The 18507-nt window shown below is 37.0% G+C and overlaps 1 protein-coding gene across 1 annotated transcript in view; it reads left to right on the top strand.

The window, feature by feature from the left end:
* The first annotated feature begins 425 nt into the window (after positions 1–425).
* The window catches only part of LOC150090752 (proton channel OtopLc-like), a 181137-nt gene continuing 163055 nt past the window's right edge, over positions 426–18507 (top strand). The window contains exon 1 of the mRNA XM_090372422.1: positions 426–748. Coding sequence (XP_090228548.1) covers positions 441–748 — 308 coding nt within the window. The 5' untranslated portion in view covers positions 426–440. The remainder of the gene's footprint in view (positions 749–18507) is intronic.

Raw genomic sequence — 18507 nt, 5'->3', positions numbered from 1 at the left:
TTCACTTTACTGATCAACCGTGGTTTTGATTATCAGAGAAAATTTATTTCCCAACCATTCCAGATTATCGCGAGCCTACTGTATTATTTTATATTTCCTTTTTTGCACAGCAACGTGTCAAAATGGGCTCTAGTCAAAACAAAATCTGTAGTCTTCTTGGATCCAACGTACGGCCAATTATTGAACACCAAAAGGTAATCGTATGAGGAGAGAACTATCAGTCTGCCGAAGCGACATAAAAGTACAGTGCTCTTGTGACCCTCATTTATGGAATCTCAGTCGCCGTTCTCTGCTACACACTGACCAAAAGATGGCGCTGAAAGTCACATGACCAGTTTCCTTATCCAGAGCAAAAGCAGGCGCTTTTCGTAGCTAGCGAAGAGACCGTCATTGTCTGGGGGGCTGTTGCCAATGTCAAGGTTCTGGGGAGGTCGGGGGGAATGGCCGCTTCTGAAGATGACCAGAGCATTAATCTCAGCCTTCGTCTTCGTCATGGTTCTAGTGACTCTCGCGATTCTTTTTATATGGATTTTGACCGTGGCATCGACTCGGACATCGAATTGGACGTTTGCTCGGGTGGAAGCACACAGCCAGCCACCGGGAGCAGAGACAACACACGTAGTGCTACCGGCGTTAGTCAGACAACGATGCCAACAAGCGGAGTGGCGGAAGGGCAGTCGGAGCTGTCAAGTGAATGCTCTAGTCAACCGTATTTGGAAGGAGAATACCCCGGACCTGCAGCTGCAGAGTAAGTGTGTGCCACCTGGTGTGTTTGTGTGTGTATGTACCTTTGTTCAATGTATATTAGGCTTAACTACTTCAACAGGTTTTACCTGGAAAAATTAAATCCGTGTGGTGTAGGTATTCTTTTCCTACATATACTACATCATTAAACTAGCCACAAACACGCTGCTTCCAGTATTACTTTCTTTCTTCCGAAAGATCTTTTCAGTTATAATTGCTGCCTTCAACAGGACTCTATGCATTCGAAGTGTCGCACCTGAAGAGATCAATAGCTGAATTTTAGTTGGAGGGGCGGATGTATTGTAGGCATGTATAAATCCAGTTGTCATTTCTCAGAAGTATATCTGCATCAAATGTGTATATTTAGAAAAAATGCGAAACGCAATCATAAAAATGAAGCGAAATATTCAAATATTTCTTAAAATCATTATTCTGAGTTTGGTTTGGCTTAGTAAACCTGACTAGTTATATTCAAAAGTAATTGTCAGTGACGATCATCATTGACAATTCCCTCCGACCCCCCCCCCCCTCCAACTTTCTTCTTACTACCCTTGTAAGTACGTTGTTTGTAAGTACGTTGTATAAAAACACGCGCATGCGTGTTTATCAGAATGTCCACAAATTACAAATTGTAGATACAATGCATTTTTTCTACCTATCCATCCTTGCCATTTATAATCATGTAGTGTGTGTCCTTGGAACAAAACTCACAAACTCTTTTTCTAGTGTAAATAGAAATAGCTGATTATTTTTAATAGCAATGCCTAGGTTGCCTAATTCTAAACTGAACCGAACCGAACGGGATACAGGTTTTTCCCCCATCACCGGATGAGATAGATCTGCATTCAGCATCAAAGTGAGCTACATTTTTGTGTCCGTTTTCTAAAATAGTCTCCTTGTAGTCCACTATCTTTTATCTTATAAAATTTTCATGAGAATACCTTCATCTGTGCGATTGTTATTTGACACGTTTGGCCATTATCATACACACATTTTTACACTTGGAAACTGGAGCAGACTTAAAAGAGTCAAAAAGAAAGCCCAATTAAGATTGGCTATCCGAATGTATCCGGCTAAATATCCCGCAAAAATAAATGAGATCGTTAAATAGTGGTGGCAATTGATTGAATGACTCCTGTGGCAATTAGAAGATCCAGGTGGATATTCAAGTTCAAATTGCACGTGCTGTAGCTCAGTCTCCGAACAACTGGAAAAAGAAGAATTTATAATTAAAACAAATCAGTAACTGCTTTGAGGATATTCATATCGACAGTTTTCTATACTATTTTGTGTAAAGGAATTTATTTCAGACTCTCTTTTTAGCCTCTGTCTAGCAAATAATCGATTTTGCGCAGTAATAACTTAATCGCAAGGTTTTATAAACTCATGGGTATGATATTCCTTAAGTACTTAGTATATATATTTTAATATATGGTTTTAGTCTAGCACAAAGTGGCTCGAGAATTTTTTTCCAATTCACATAACCCATCTTTAAGGATATTGATCCTTATCATTGCCCTTTATGGACATCACCAATGAGCGCGTTGTTGTATCGAAAGGTGTTCCACAGCTCATTAAAGCAGAAAATCGATTTGGCAACGCTATGGGCTACGCTTGGTGAACTGAAGCTAGAAGAGGCTGAAGAAGAAAATGCTTTCAGCCTTGATCCCTCCCACAACAAGCAATTGCCTGTTATATTCAAAAACAATGTCAAACCAGATTATGAGCGCTGTTGTTTTGCAGGAATAAGATACAGAAGCATTCTTCTATAAATTTCCAGGTTTTTCAAGCATGTAACATTAAGGTTTTTTTTGGTCATTCTAATAGTTCTGCTTCAGTTTTACTGTTTCTTTCACCCCCTGGAAATATGCGTGTGAAATCGTATTTAGTTTCCCTAAGAGAACTGCCCTTTTTTTGTATTAAATTACATCTAATACAAATAAAAAAAAAAAAAAATGTTATCAGTTTGTGTCAGTTTATACTGAAATTGTTATAATTAGTCGCATTATAACTCGGATTTCGGTATACTGATACCAGTATTTGTATAGATATATATTAATCCCATCAATCGTAGTACGTCAGTATGCGCAGAGCTTGTAGCAAGATGATCAGGAGAAAGCGCAATCGACAAGGAGTAAGAGGATGCGAATAGTTTATGTGATGTGATGTGTGAATATACACACCCACAATGGTGTTTGTATAGTTGGTTGTTTAGAAATAGCGCTAAGGCATTTAAAGCCACGAAGCACCAATATACTGGAACAGCCATGTCGCTAAACTTTTATTTTAAACTTTATTTTAACGAAATCAAAATTGCAAAGAAGCAAAGATTTGTCAATCTTATTTCTCAAATTGGTGTCCTGCCTGAGGATGTAGACTTGAAACAGGGGCTGAAAAGTGTACTTCTACAAAGTAAGACTTGAATTCTGTAAATAGCGGAGCCTGAAAACTAGGAACTGGAGAGGAGACAATTGAAGTGTTTAATTCTTTAAATGGATTCAGTTAACCAAATGCTGATGGCATCTTTACTCTTTCTCGTACGGCACACGCACAACAGGGCATAAATTTAAATTGGAAAAGGATGGTTGCTGGATACCAAAATTTTGACTGATGATGTATAAGCTTGCTTCCTTGCATTATTTTGCTACTACTAATACAGTAATATCTCATAAATTAGGAATAATCAAAAATCCGACAACACTTTAAATGTTTCTCCGAGCGTAGCTAACCGTACAAGGGCAGTAAGCTGGTCGCCGCACTCCAACCCGTGACTTTCATTTCTTAGGCAAGCATGCTACCCAGTGTACCAGTCCGGCAGCACAGGTCGTGCGTCGGCTTAATAATGGTGAATATTGCTTTGTGGAGATTATAAGGATCAGAGCTACTGTATTATCTAATAAAAATATTCAAATGTCATTTGCGATAATACTGTTCTTTTGTGAAATATGTGCAGAAGAGGCGCCTCCGTAACCAGGTGGGCAGGAGCAGCAGTGCGTAGGTTTGGGTTTGGGTTTTATTGGCGCATCAGCAACTGAGGCTATAATGCGCCAAATACCGGTCATATTATAACAGTGCGTAGCACACGCTTCTTGATTAGACCGGTGTTCGAGCCCGGGCCCACCAAATACGGAGGATGCGGAAAGGTCAGGAAATGACCACCGCATATCCCGGAGCAATATGGCCTTAGTTGCTAATGCTCCTACAAAAAAAATAACCCAAACCAAATGTGCAAAAGCATTTTTAAGATCATCTGATCTACAAAGAAAGAACTCATTAGTTTATACCAAAGAAAAACCATTCTCTTTTTTTAGCTTATTTAGTTAGCAAAAAGTGTACTTATTTTATTATGCAATCGAAAGCTCTCCCCAAATTCACATCGGTGAAATTAAAATTTTGTCTCTGATCTCATGTAACTGCACTAAATTATGCGACTCACCGGGGCTACGTGCATAACAACTTTCGAAAAAAAACCAACTAATTTTCAAAAAGCCCGCACGTGCCATGTCTAGAGTATGCTGGATTTATGAAGTTCTGCTACATTAATATTAAATAATAAATTTAAAAAAATAAATAACATTCTTTTATGCTCATGTTACCATACTTTTGTCGGTTAAAAAAAAATTCTCAATGAATGTTTTCAGAATGTCTAAAGGTCTGAGTTTTACAGCTGTAGACGTTTTCTTTCAAATAAATCAACAGAAAAAAAAAAAACAAAATTCAGGGGCAAAATTGGGAGACTTCAATGAATCCGCAAAGATCTATCCATTGCTTTTCGTTGATAATGAATCATCACGCCGATTTAGGATTCACTTGGGATGAACAATTCGCCTTCTCGCCGGAAAAAAAAAAAAAAAAAAAGCCCTGAAACCCTCTGGAGAGTAAAGCGATAACTTACTGATGTTTACCACCCAAGTCGCACAGTGCAGTATATATCCTTAGATGTATCTCCTGGTTTCACTGCATGTCTGTCGTCTTGTCTTCTGCATCGTTTACTGGATAGCGTCCTGTATCTAATACTGAATCCTTTGATGGCTATACAGCACGCCCCTCGGTCAAGTTACTTATATCAAGAATAAACATACCAAACGTCACCGAAATTATTTCTCTTCCTAGTAGCCAAAGGACTGAACACAAAACTGAGGTGAAGTCGCTACGCTCCAACTTTGACCAGCTCAGAAGACTAAAATGGATGTTCGTGTCCAGTACAATATATCTTGTGAACTGACTCGACATAAATATCCAGCAACTGTGTCCAACAAGACCTGTAGTACTGTCATTGTACAGCAAACTTACCAGCTGACTAGTTATGAGCATAATCGAATGATTAGTAATCGAGGGATTTCGATAATCGAATGATTAGCATTTACTAACTATTAATCATTCGATTATTTCAGAAAATTACTTCATAATCTACCCTACTAGCATATACTGCCATAATGGGTAAAGTTTATACTTCAAATTGAGTAAGTAAATGAGTAAATATTTTTCCGGTTATACTGAAAAAAAAAAAAAAAAAAAAAAAGTGGCTGAGGAAGACAAAAAACAAAACAACCTTATGTATAGTAAAGGCATTCTTGGACTAAGATGAGACTCCAGAATATTGCAGATACCTTTCACGTATGCAAAGGATAGCACTAAAAGATTTAGGCAATTATAGACTTGTAAAAGTAATCTGTGTGTCAGTAAAAATTGACTTGTAAGACTAATTTGTGTATTAGTAAAAAAAGTTAATAATGCAAAATCACCTTGATAGTAACACTATTATAAGAGTCACAACATGGTTTTGTTAAGGGAAGATCTTGTCTAATCAATCTGGTAAAGTATGAGGATATTGATCGGCAATCCATTACCACGGGAATTCTGAATCTATCTACGCACCATGGGCACACTCACAAAGGACTTAGAGGAAAAAGTTCCCAAAAGATTTTTTTATATTATATAATTATACTGTCATGTTTTGACGATTGTAAAAGCTCCCTCATATGATATGCAACCCAACCTCCAAACAAAATTGTAAGTGCGCCACTGCTGTGCAAATACAGGAAATTAAAACACAAACGTCACTCATTTATACTGCGGGTCGACCACGTGAGGTCAGAGGAGTTCACAAGATAGAGAGAATACAAGAACATTATACCGCATTTAGTAGACACATGGCTTGAGCCATGATTATTCAAAGCGCGTGTACTTTTTGTATCCTGGTACTTGACCACTCGGCTACGGATGTCCGTTTAGCTGGCTGGTGAGAACAGCTGATGAGTTCGATCTCTTATACGTGCTGCCGAAGTATATTTTGAAACACTTAGCTAACTATCTTTCTTGGCATATACAACTTTTTTTGTAACACCATATGTACTGATGCTTTTATGTTCATCTTTCATCGCTTGTCTTCTCCTTCCAAAGCTATATACGGCTGCAATAACAATGTTATCTGGAGATTTACAATGGCGAAAGTACTGCAGTAGTTTGGCAATCATGCTCCTAACTATATTAGCAAAAACAGGCTTTAGAATAAGCATACCATTTCAGTGAAAAATCCATTCTTTAAATACAGAATGGATTTGTTTAATTTAACGTTACAATAATGATCACATTATTGTAACGTTAAATTTGCTCGTAACACGCCGCCTGGTGGCAAAGATGAACTTGGATTTCTGAAATATCATTCGCGTGGTTATCAATGCGGGCTAGACACTACAGCATACTTTATTATTCTTCTAATACGAGAGAGAAAAATGACTGATACGCTAGTTACTGGCGGTTACGCTAGTGTGTAACCGCCTTGATACTCCAGGATTATTATATTCGCATTAAAAATGCAAGTTCATCCCCTTGAGGCTGGTTAATCCGCATGAAGATGAAAAGCAGCTTTTCTGAATAATAAAAAAAAAAAAAAAAAAAAAAGTAATAAAAAATTGCTGTCTCCTGCTTTAGAGCATACAGTCGATGACTATGGTGGGGAGTTTCTTACTAAAGGTTTGAATAAAAAATTACAGTAGTATTTAATCTTTGCTGTTTTTTTTTTTTTTTTTAACCACCCTCGTATAAGTTAATAATATCTAAAGTTTTCTTTCTTTAATTACCACATACAGATCTGGCACGTTTTCATGTAGATATAGTCAAACATACGAGAAATTCGAATATAATTTAACAAACGTTTGGGAAATAAGAGTATAATTTAACGAGTCCATACGTCACTGATAACCAGTAATCGATTGCCAACAAGTAAGTTATACTACCCACAGAAAAATATCCCGCTATCCTGAATTATTAATTCTTTGCTTATTATTATTATTATTATTATTTATTTTTTTTTTTTTTTGTGCCTTGACCCCACTAGCTTTACCTCTTTATAACCCAAAACTTCGTGAAAATTTCCAAGAAATTCTTAAGCGCTTAATAAGTAGGGAAAGACAGGAGAATTTTACTACAAAATGAGGTCAAATGAATCAAATACAATGGTTACGTATTAACGTTAAGTGTATAATAGGCGGTGTAACGATACACTTTTCATTGCTCCAAAGTATTCTAAATTTGCGTGTATGAACTCTAATTCCATTGTTCCAAGTAAATATAAATTGATGCAAAGTAAAGCAAGAGTGGGAAAAGATGATGAAAGGAAATCTTCATAATGATCGTTCTTTTTTTTATATTCTTATACTCTCCAAAGTACCTGGCGTAACCTAAAGTAATTCTTTAATATTCAGAATAATGCTTGATAAATGACATTTAACGACTGAATAATTTCTGAATTATTTTGGAGTTAAATTTTCTTGGTCAAATGTTTTTTTATCCCTTTTAAACATATTTTCATGAAGTACAGGTGGCATAATTTACTCGCCAAAAATTCGGAAAAGTTCAGCGGCCTTTGAACATCTGAACACCATGTGGCCAATTAGAGAAATGTTGCGGAAACTTTATGATTGGATCTAAGCAAAAGGTTTCTACGTGGATCCTCACGTTTGTACCTTCAAATTTTGACTCGGACTTCAAAATAAGTTTTTATAATTGGCGAAAAAAAAAGTGTCATAGTACAGTTGTAAACAAAAATGTCAGATAACGAAATGCAAAGTGGTTTGCTGCACCAAATTGTAAAAAAAAAAACCGAAGAATAGATAGAATAAAGGATTTTTTATATTATCTGCGTATAACAAATACTATTTAAATACATTTTATTAATTTAACATTCATCAAAGTAAATAGGGGTTATGACAAATGTCAATTACTTTGGAATAAGGCACAAAAAAGTTTGTTCACCTTAGGATCAGACCATGCGCAATGTATTAATTTATTTAATCCTAAACAATAATAGTGCAGCGCATTTTCAATTGGATTACGAAGTATTCACAGCAGCACGCCTAACATTTCAGATTTCCTTGTACAATATAGACTTCACAAATGGAGGGAAAATCTTGCTAGTAAGTCTATATGCACGGCGTTTCAATTAAAGTGCACCAAAGTGACCTCGCTTATACACTGCTCGACAAAATTAACAGAACACGTATAAAACGTGGCGTTATTCGTGCAGTTGCGATGAAACGGGACAAAATTTGGTATGATGGTGTACCGTAGAATAACGATGAAATGAGACAGCTAGAAACTGCGGACAGGTATAAGGGACATTTATAGGGATTGTGTAAGAATTACCAAAAATGTGAAATTTTTGTAATTCTTATACATTCTAAACAGATCTGACAGCGGTGAATCATGCTCGATATAAGAGTATCTATAAGATTCTGTCGCAACAAATCCCATTCTTCCACCAGCGCAGACCTTAGCTGACCAAGTGACCGATGAGGAGCTGGCTGCAAGCGTGCAATGTAACGTCCAAGGGTGTCGCACACATGTTCGATCGGATTTAAGTCTATTGATCTTGTTGGCCATGGCAGTCGTTTAACATCTTCAGTTTCAAGATATTCCTTCACCCCTTGAGCTCTATGCGCAGTGGCGTTGTCGTGCATGAAAAGAACACCTGGACCAACCACACCCTTAAAAGTTGCACATAGCGTTCGAGAATCTGTTCTCGGTACCTCTGCGCAGTTTCGGTACCCCTATCAAAATCATGAAGAGAGGGCGACCATTGATCATTATTCCACCTCACACGAGAACACTTCCTCCACTGTAAGTATCCCCTTCTCTGATGTTGGAGAATGGTACCGCATTCCTCGTTCTCTCAGTTGAAATAACGTATAGAATCTGTTTGTAGGCGAAAACGGGACTCATCAGAGAACAGAACACGGTACCTCGTTTATCAGGCTCCAAGCCATATGTTCATGGCACTTGTTTCGACGAGCTCTCCGGTGGTTTCGGGTTAATGGGCTACAAACTACTAGCTTCCTTGCGTAGAGTCCACTTGAATTGAGCTTTCTTAACACAGTCTGGTCGGAAATGTTTTCACCTGTGGCCGCAGCAACCTCAAAGAGATAGTTGATGACAGGACATCGTAGGTTTGTTGTTGTTTGTTTGGTTTTTAGGAGCATTAGCAATTAAGGCCATATTGCTCCGGGATATGCGGTGGTCATTCTCTGACCTTTCCGCATCCTCCGTATTTGGTGAGGACGTCTTGCTGTTAGAGCCAGATAGCTGTCTGTTCTGGTTGACATAGCCCTCTGGCGACCTTAGCTGGCTCGTCTTGTAATGGTTCCAGTTTCCCGAAAATTCTTCCATAGTGCCGAGATGACATTGAGTGACACAATAAGCCAACGTGTCACCTCCTCCTGTGACTGTCCGGCTTGAAGCCGTCCAACCGAATGGCATCTCAGAGAATCATCTAAAGTCCAGTGGTTCTCGACTTTTCTTTTGCTCGTGGCCCACTTCTGAGTTTCATTCACCTCTGTTCCCCCCCCCCATATTGTTTAATTATAATAAATGTAATATTTAAAATAAATATGTACTTATCAACTGCACTTTTTATTTATAACATGTATTATTTGTTTATAATATAAGGAATATTAATAATAAAAAGGGATTTATTAACTACGTTCTTTATTTATAATAGAATTTTTACTCATATATTTTACAATTATTCACAATATACAATTATGCTCCTAACAAAAAATATTACAATAATATTATTGTCCCTTAGTTTAAATGTCTCACTAATTTATTTTTTATATCAATAATAATTTTATTTTAGAAGTGAACTTTTCGTGGCCCACTTAACAGTTTCCATGGCCCCCAATTTTACGACTTTTACCTGTGCCCCTCAGAAATACGGCATGGCCTCCATCGAGAACCACTGATTATTCTAAACGACGATGACCTGCCATCCTGAATACTGGAGATGTGGCTATCAAACTGAGTAAACCAAAAAAAAAAAAAAAAAACCGGAAATGAAGCGATGTGGTCGCGACCCGTGTTTTTATAGGCATGAATAATTTGCATAATGTGCCTCTCTGGTAAGGTGGTAGATCGATTTCTATTGGATACTCGGAATTTGCATGCCAGGATGCCTATTATTATTAAATATTCGCCTTCGGCGATACTGTTCACAAAAAAATATTCATGAAAAACATTTTGTTTTGTCGAGCAGTGTATTTTTGTGAGACGTAACATTTTCATTTTTTTTCCCCAAAGAAATCGCAAATGTACTTTTGCAAAAAAATAAATAAATAAATAAATAAAAGATGGATGATGGAGCATTTTCGATAATATTTTTAATCAGGGCAGTATGAAAATTCACTTAAATCATCCAAATTTACACTAGGAATAGCAGCGTTATATACAGTATAATCAAACAAGTGTAGATCTGAAACGAACGTAAAGCAAGTTTATTTGAAGGAGAAAAACAAATACGTACGTGTACACCAGTTGTAGGCGATGTATACTCTTCAGTATGTGCGTTTATTTGCAAACAGTTGGTTGTCTCTCCTCACTCTACAACAGTTGTGGTATTATTATATTATTTTATTTTATTCAGATAAAATCAATTTACTTCATTTCTGTAGTAGTACACCGATGACCATTTTAGGCTAAACCCAGGACGGAAACAACTTTCCCATTGATTAAAAAAAAAAAAAAAAAAAAAAAAAAAAGCAGCAGCAGATTAGGTAAAATGTAAAAGATAGTATTTAACCAAATTTTCACATTAAATCCAGAATTTCAGTTCAAATGCGATTAAACAAAAAAGTCCAAACTACAAATAACTTGACCCTAAAAATAAGTGGAATAGATTCTAGTGCATTTTTTAATTGAAATTCCGTATTTCAAGCAGCGATAGGTAAATGAGATCTGAGAAGTATAGAAATATTTAACATGACGCAGGTGATTGCGTGCTGGTATGTCTGAGAAGGTTTCATCATGTGGTGACTGCCTTGAAATCAATAAAGAATGGTAGCAAACGTATCTTAACCCCACTTCCCCTGTTGTAACACAACGTGGTATTTGTCTCCACAAGAGCATTACTTCGTTCAGTTTTTAACTGATGGGAATCCCAAGCTGCCTACAACACGTCTACGCTACATTCACCGCACATTATTTGCCACGTGCTGGATTTATCGATTGCACTTTCTACTCCCTTAAAAAAAAAAAAAAAAAAAAAATCCTACATCACTATTACCTGAGTGTGTTTCTTCACTTTTACGTAGTTTTTTTTTTTTTTTTTTTGTTACAAATCTGTCCTCTCATCTTCATTGTGTATTTTGTTTAATTAAACCTCTTAAATACTAAGATAGCAGCCTTTTACTCTCTCTCCCCCTAGAAGAAATTCACGGATGATATAAAGTGGGCAATAAAATCTGGGCAGAGGCAACATCCCAGTGGTAGTCGATAGAACCCAAATGGGGTCGTTATAGGAACGATGGCTGTTCGATCACTTCATGCATTACTAACGGTTTTCTCCTTTTGCTCTGCCTCAGGTCTGTTGTGGGCGACTGCGTAGAAAGAGAGAGACGTTTATATTTATCTGTTTTCAAGTTAACGTTATCTTCTTTCCGTCTAAAGGAAAACTACAATTTAAATATGCCACCTCTCGCGTGACATGTGAAAATAACTTTACTAGCGTTCATTCGTCTTAATTTTATGCGCAACTGCATAACTGAACAGTTGAGAAAGGAGGGAGGATCGAATCACCACTACTGCGGAATAAACTTCCAAACTTTTAAAAATTTAGTTTTCTCAAGTGTCCATAACTCTTGGCTAGTGTATTTCCAACGACAATTTGGAAATACAGAGTGATAGACATATTAGTTAATGTAGACACTAGATAGTGCGTAATATTTCAGGCACGGTAGCAAATAGCAATAATTCATGATTTATTAAAAAAAAAAAAAAAAAAAAAAACGAGCAAAAAGCAACTACTTTATGCGCCAACGAGAGTATTTCATTTATTCCTCCAATCAGCACACGGCAACAAACAAATCCAATGCAACCTTCTGCATTACATGGCATATGAATAGTCTATATGATATGTATGGGGAAAAAAAAAAATAATAAATTAAATTAAATGAAAAGTACCGAATTTCTATTAGTCCGATTTTAATGAAATTTAGAAAGGCTCGACAAATCGTTCTAAATGAGCCAAATATAAAATTTTATGAAAATCCATGCACTGAGAGTCACGTGTGGATAGACAAAGAAATAATAATTGTTGGTTTTCTATCGGTCCAATTTTAATTGAATTCGGGATGGTTCGACAAATTTTTCTAAATGAGTCAAATATAAAATTTTATGACAATCCATCCATTAGGAGTCGTGTTATTAGGTACGTACGGACATGATGAAGACAACAGGCATTTTACGAATATTATGGTAACGTGCCTAAAAATTGTTGTACAACATACTGAGACAAACTTTTTTGGGAATTTACTACTCAAAGATTTCGAAATAATCTGTGTATTCTGCCTTCGCAATACCTTAAGTATTCAACTCATTATTAATTTTTTTTGCTACAATGTTTTTGAACTCATAATGTGCCTTCATAAAATGAAGTCTCCTTCTTTTGAAGAAAATATTTAACTTCCTCATCACATTCTAATTGCATGCTATGAAAATGCTAATTTTATGTGTCCAAATAATAAATAATAAAAAAAAACTTTTTAGAATAAGGGCTATAGTGAAACAAATCTTATCTCTTTCATGCATTTAAAGTCTGGAGTTACTGAAATCGGCATTTGCTTGGCAAATCTTTTGAACGACTAATTTTTCTTTGTCGCTATATTAACTTAAGATACGTTTAACATTCTCCAAGCCGAATTTCTGTAAGATGTTACATTCCATATTTTTTCAAAGAAATCATTTCTGTATTTTCCAAAAAAAAAAAAAAGTGATGGGCGCATTTTATTTTTTTTTGGAAAATTTTTTCTAACCGTTTTCGTAATTACAGAAGTACCACCAGATGGCAGCACATGCTAAATGGCTACATTGTCGTTTGCGTAAATTTATATACTGTGCACTGTAACCAATGCTTTTGAATTTCTTGTTCATCACGGAGTGGTTATGTGATGGATTATAAGGTTGGTATGAATGAAGAAGACGTTTCTACTGATTATGTATAAACAACGATCTCATTTACATCTCAAGGTCACCAAGTTAACTAGCTAAACTTGACCCTTGGATTGCTAAGACGAACTTATGGACAGATTTCTGATATTTTAGTAACTGCAGTCGTTGTACAACCATCTACTTAAGTCTTCCATTAGATTAATCGGCTTATCGAATAAGATCTGATAAATACTCCAACATGACATAGTGATTCAATGGTATCTTTATTTCCAGGGGACCTCACTTTGTATATGCAACGCTGGCATATCTACGTTTGATCTAACCTCATTCCGCCAGTATAGTCGCCACTTTCTAGAATCCAGGAAACTACTTATAGAAGCATTTCTCAGAATCGGTAATTTTATAGCTTTGTTCCTATTTGCAGACATCGCTGTTTATCAACTATTTCAGATCTATTTAACGTATTCGCTATTAGCATTTGCCTTCAGCTAAGTGACGGGCAGAAGGGGATGATGTGTGTAGGAAGAAGATAATGAAGAGCACTTATATTCTATTCTTCAGTTTGTTTACTTTACCGTACTGTATCCAGTAGAGCTCCTCCGGACTACTCAATTTTAGTATACTACCCACCGAAACTAGTTTTTTTTTTTTTTTGTAGCCGGGGAATATTTTTATCGATATGCGTCACCTCATCAATTATAGAATGCCTTTAACTATATTTTCGTACCGATTTCTTACGCCCTGATTTTGTCACTCCTGGAGCAAGTGTCCAGTCTGCACCAACCACATGGCCAGAATAGAAACATTTGAAAAATGGTTCACGAAAAAAAAGATAGAAAGGGTTAGGTTCTAGACTTACAAGACTACTTTTTTATTTTTTTGTATAAATTTTATTGTGGTATTAATATAGTTAATACTAGCACTACAATATTACCAGCCATTATTTTTGCTTGGTGAACATAGAATAGATATGGTGTGGCCATCATTGAGAGTTTATTTGGATATTCATAAAAGTATTTTTTTTTTTAATTTTAGAAATAGTGTTAGTCGAAGTTTCGGGAAATTCCCACCTTTTAAGGTCTCTCTTCCCTCTCCCCTCGTTTAGTACAGAATCCAGTCAACCCAGCATTGCCAACTACAAATTTTTCATCTCACCTTGAAATTCGTTCCATCGTCTATCTGTCCTGATTCAATTAACGAACATCTGAAAAGATGTTCGTTAATTGAATCAAGCCATCTTATTAATACCGCCCGATTCATGCCCTCAAATACCGGTATTCTGCCCAGGGTGTATAAAACAATCTGATTTACAATTGGATGGGAAAGGTCATATAAAAAACAGTTCGCATATGTAATGGCAAAAAAAAAAAAAAAAAGTGTACCCAAATTGCGCAACTGTCTGCCGCGTCTCCGTAGTCAGGAGCAGGAGCAACAGTGCGTAGCATAAGCTTCTTGATTAGACCGGGGTTCGAGTCCGTGACTACCAAATACGGAGGATACGTAAAGGTCAGGAAATGACCACCGCATATCCCGGGGCCTTAATTGCTAATGCTCCTAAAAACCAAATAACAACAAACAGCTGCGTACTACCATCACGAGAATTGTCAAGGGAAGGCGACATACACAAAATTAAACTAGATGCGTTTACAAACATATTTGTAGTTACACCAAACGCATCTATTTATGCCTTTCTTCCCCTATACTGCAAACCGACAAATGTCATAACCTATTTTTTTTTTGGGACGTTACGTCACCGCACGATACAATAGATACCTTTATTGTCTCCATTTCTGAATGGCCAAAAAGGCACTCAAAGGGATACCGGTGCAGTTACTATCCCTTTATTTATCTTTGATAGCTAAACACGATTCCAGCTTCATGAAGGTTAATTTCATTATTAATTATATAAACATTAATTAATAAGATTATCACTGTTTTTGGAACAGAACCAAATTGAGAGCTACCTGGATTGCATCGGGCTCCGTACTAATGCACAGAAGTCTGCCCAAATGACCATAACTTACAAGCAGAATAAAAATGACATCTCGATCTCTGTGAACGGGTCTAGCGTTGAAAAAGTGCACTTTCACCTGGACCTAGGTCTTAAGTGGGATGACAGACTCACCTTTGCTCAACACTTCGCCCATATGAAGACAAAAATATTCGCCGCTTTATGGGCTACTAGACAGGAACTGGTAGGAATTAGTGATCATCATCTAGCGACCAAGTACATTTTAATTTGTGTCCTGCCAATTGCAATGTATGCCTCGCAAATCTGGTCATCAGCTCCAGATTCACATTATAAGTCCGTCCTTGGGATTGAGTACTGGTTCTTGCGATGGCTTAACAGAGTTGCTGGCCACCCTTTTACTATCTCAAGGGCCATTCTCTACTCAAACCTTAACATCGTACCCTGGATGCAGCGGACAATTAACAGGAACATACACACTCTCGCACAAATGCTCACGGGCAGAGTAGATGCTCCAGTCCTGGATAATATTCTAGTCAAACCGCGTGCCACTGCTAGACGTTGCGGGGAAGTAAATAATCCACTCCGTCCAGTCCTGAACAATCTTAGTAGCCTGCAAAGATTCTTCCCATCAAATACAGCGAAAATATTTAACTCACTACACATAGATGCTGAAAAACTGTGTGAGGATGCAACATACCGGAAAGAAATCTTCCAGAATTCGTACAGATTTACCGAATGAATCGCTGCAAAGTACCAAAGAATTGAGAGTAAAAGAGAAACTTTCTACTTTAAGAACAATAATACTTGTTGACCGGAAAAATACGCCTTCTGTAACAGTTATGTAAATAGGTAAGTTATATGTGGATTTATTAGTGAATTGTAAATATATGAGCTGTATAATGTTTGTACACAATCATAAATGTGTAAATACTGTATGTATTAAACATAAAATGTATGTATTAAACATAAAATGTGTACAAAATATTTTGGGACGAGACTACGTGTACAGTATATGTAACCAATTGCACGTAGTATCTCGTACCCTGATATGTACTTAGCACCCTCCTGGCACTTTGCCGTCCCGAGGTGGTTCCTTATGGAAATAAACAGATAATAATAATAATAAAAAATATGGATGAAGACTATATTTATGGGATAAATCATGTAAGCAGCCGTAATTTTGGTGGTTATAACATTATTTTAACTTAAGTAGTCTCCTACAAAATTAAATTTGCAAAATTGAAACATACTAAAATCACCCTTGCAATTTAAAGACCCGCAACCTCACACCAGATCTCACCTGAAACATTTAAAAACATATAAAAAAATAAACATATAACAAATAAATAAATACTGCGAATTCATCCCGTTGAGGCATTTCAATGATTTTTCCTAGTACTCAAAACTCTCGATACTAACTGGGCATTACATAACATTACATATAATTGACCAACCTGGACATTAGTATTGGTAACAGATCGGATGCAAAAGTTTGTATTTCAACATTTTCCTTGATGCTGTCCTTGCAATACTCTGCCAGGGAGAAGTTTGCATAACTTGGGTCAAGAGGGACTCTTGATGACTTAAAAGTAGAGTACGAACTCGACGCGATACGTGAGAATAAAATGTTTCTTTGGCAACGATAAGATATTTAATCGACCATCTGTTTTAAGCTCATAACTGGGGCTGTGACCGGTGAAGGTCGTTTCCTCTCGCTTTGTCATCACACTGAGAATCTGTAAACACTTTCCAAAAAATGAGACAATGATCAGGAAAACACTATTAATACTGTAATTAAATCTGAATTTCCTTTTATCCAATAGTCTGAAGTACTCTGTGCAAGATGTCACGTGGTCAAAATGGTGCAATGTTCCCCCTACCCCATGACAAGATGAGCGAAAATTATGGATATTATATCTGTAGATGCGTGTGCCCATAGGACTTTGTATTTTTTTCCCAGTTGATAAAAAGAAACAGAAAAAAAAATTCGGACGAAAATTTTGTAACTGTCTAATAGACCAAATAATTGAATTCCGAGTGAAAAGATCGTTCGAAATTCCTCAAGTTCCGACGGGGAATCGAATCCAGATCTTTCAAAGCAGCAATCACAGTGCTGACTATACTCCCACAGAGAATTATAACTACATATCACTGTATAGTATTTTACATACTTTTCAAAACACAGTATGTATGTAATTTTGTATTTTTTCTTATGTGTACAATGTTTACTTGGTGCATCCATAGGGAAAGAGCCTTCAGCGCTTCTCACGTACATTTTCATTTAATCAAGCTAAACCAAACGGCCACCTGAGCCGCAGCTCATCTGCCACTTACAATCATAACTATTTTATTTGTTAACAACCTTGGTCAATCAATTTAACAAAACAACAACAATTACAAAAGTCTAACTTGACTAATGACAAATCAAAAAATAGCACAACCTTTAGCCTCGCGGCGGAGTCGGCATCTCCGCCCCCACCACGAGTTTCCGTCCCCACCACGAGGAGGTAGGTTGCCCTATCTAGTGAAACACAGTCTGATATCCGTCAGACTAAATAATAATAATTGATCTTTCATAAATTCATAATAACAATTGATCATTACAATTAATCATACAATACTCACACCGGTCCAGTCCCTGCGAACCCCAACACAGACGCTACTGTGACCGACGACCCCCAGCCACCACCGGGAGAAGTCTTCCTACAACTGCTGAGAAAGAGGTACCCCGCCATGATACCACTAATCCTGTTCAGTCTTTCTCTTTAAAGTGTCAACCGCCTTTAGATATTCAGGACAAGTTCGATTGTTAGCACCATGTGCAGAGGGCACCTTCCTCCTCCAGCAATTTACACATTTTGGAGCATCCGCTCTTTGTGTACAGGACTTAAAAGTATGACCACTCCCGGCACAGTGACTGCAGAACTCGCCCGCATCACAGTACCGGGCCACATGGCCATACGCCACACATTTATAACATTGTGTCGGAGTCCACAACTCCCGAACACGGTGTGAGCTCCAATTCAGAAACACTCTTGAATATTTTAAAAGATATCTCCTTACACGTGGGGAAACCTCCACCACTACATTGTACCCAGGAGAATTCCTTGCCTTATTTTTAGCGAGTATTTTTATCTCGGAAAGAACTTGGTCTTTATTGACAAATCCGTCAACCAAATTCCTTTCCCACAATTCAGTTTTTAGGGACTCTCGATCTACATCTGAATCAACATCAAAAATTACTAGTCTTGGTAATCGATGAAGGGGCCTTTCAACCTCCATCCCAAGCTTTTGTACCTCCGTACGCTCTTCAATTTTCTTGGCGTCGACTTCAGAAGCAGTTTCGATCA

Source organism: Mastigoproctus giganteus, chromosome 1 (assembly GCF_048544385.1).
Source record: "Mastigoproctus giganteus isolate SK-2022 chromosome 1, ASM4854438v1, whole genome shotgun sequence".
Classification (NCBI taxonomy): Eukaryota; Metazoa; Arthropoda; class Arachnida; order Uropygi; family Thelyphonidae; genus Mastigoproctus; species Mastigoproctus giganteus.
Note: the sequence above shows the minus strand (reverse complement) of the source record. Positions and strands in the feature narration are given on the sequence as shown.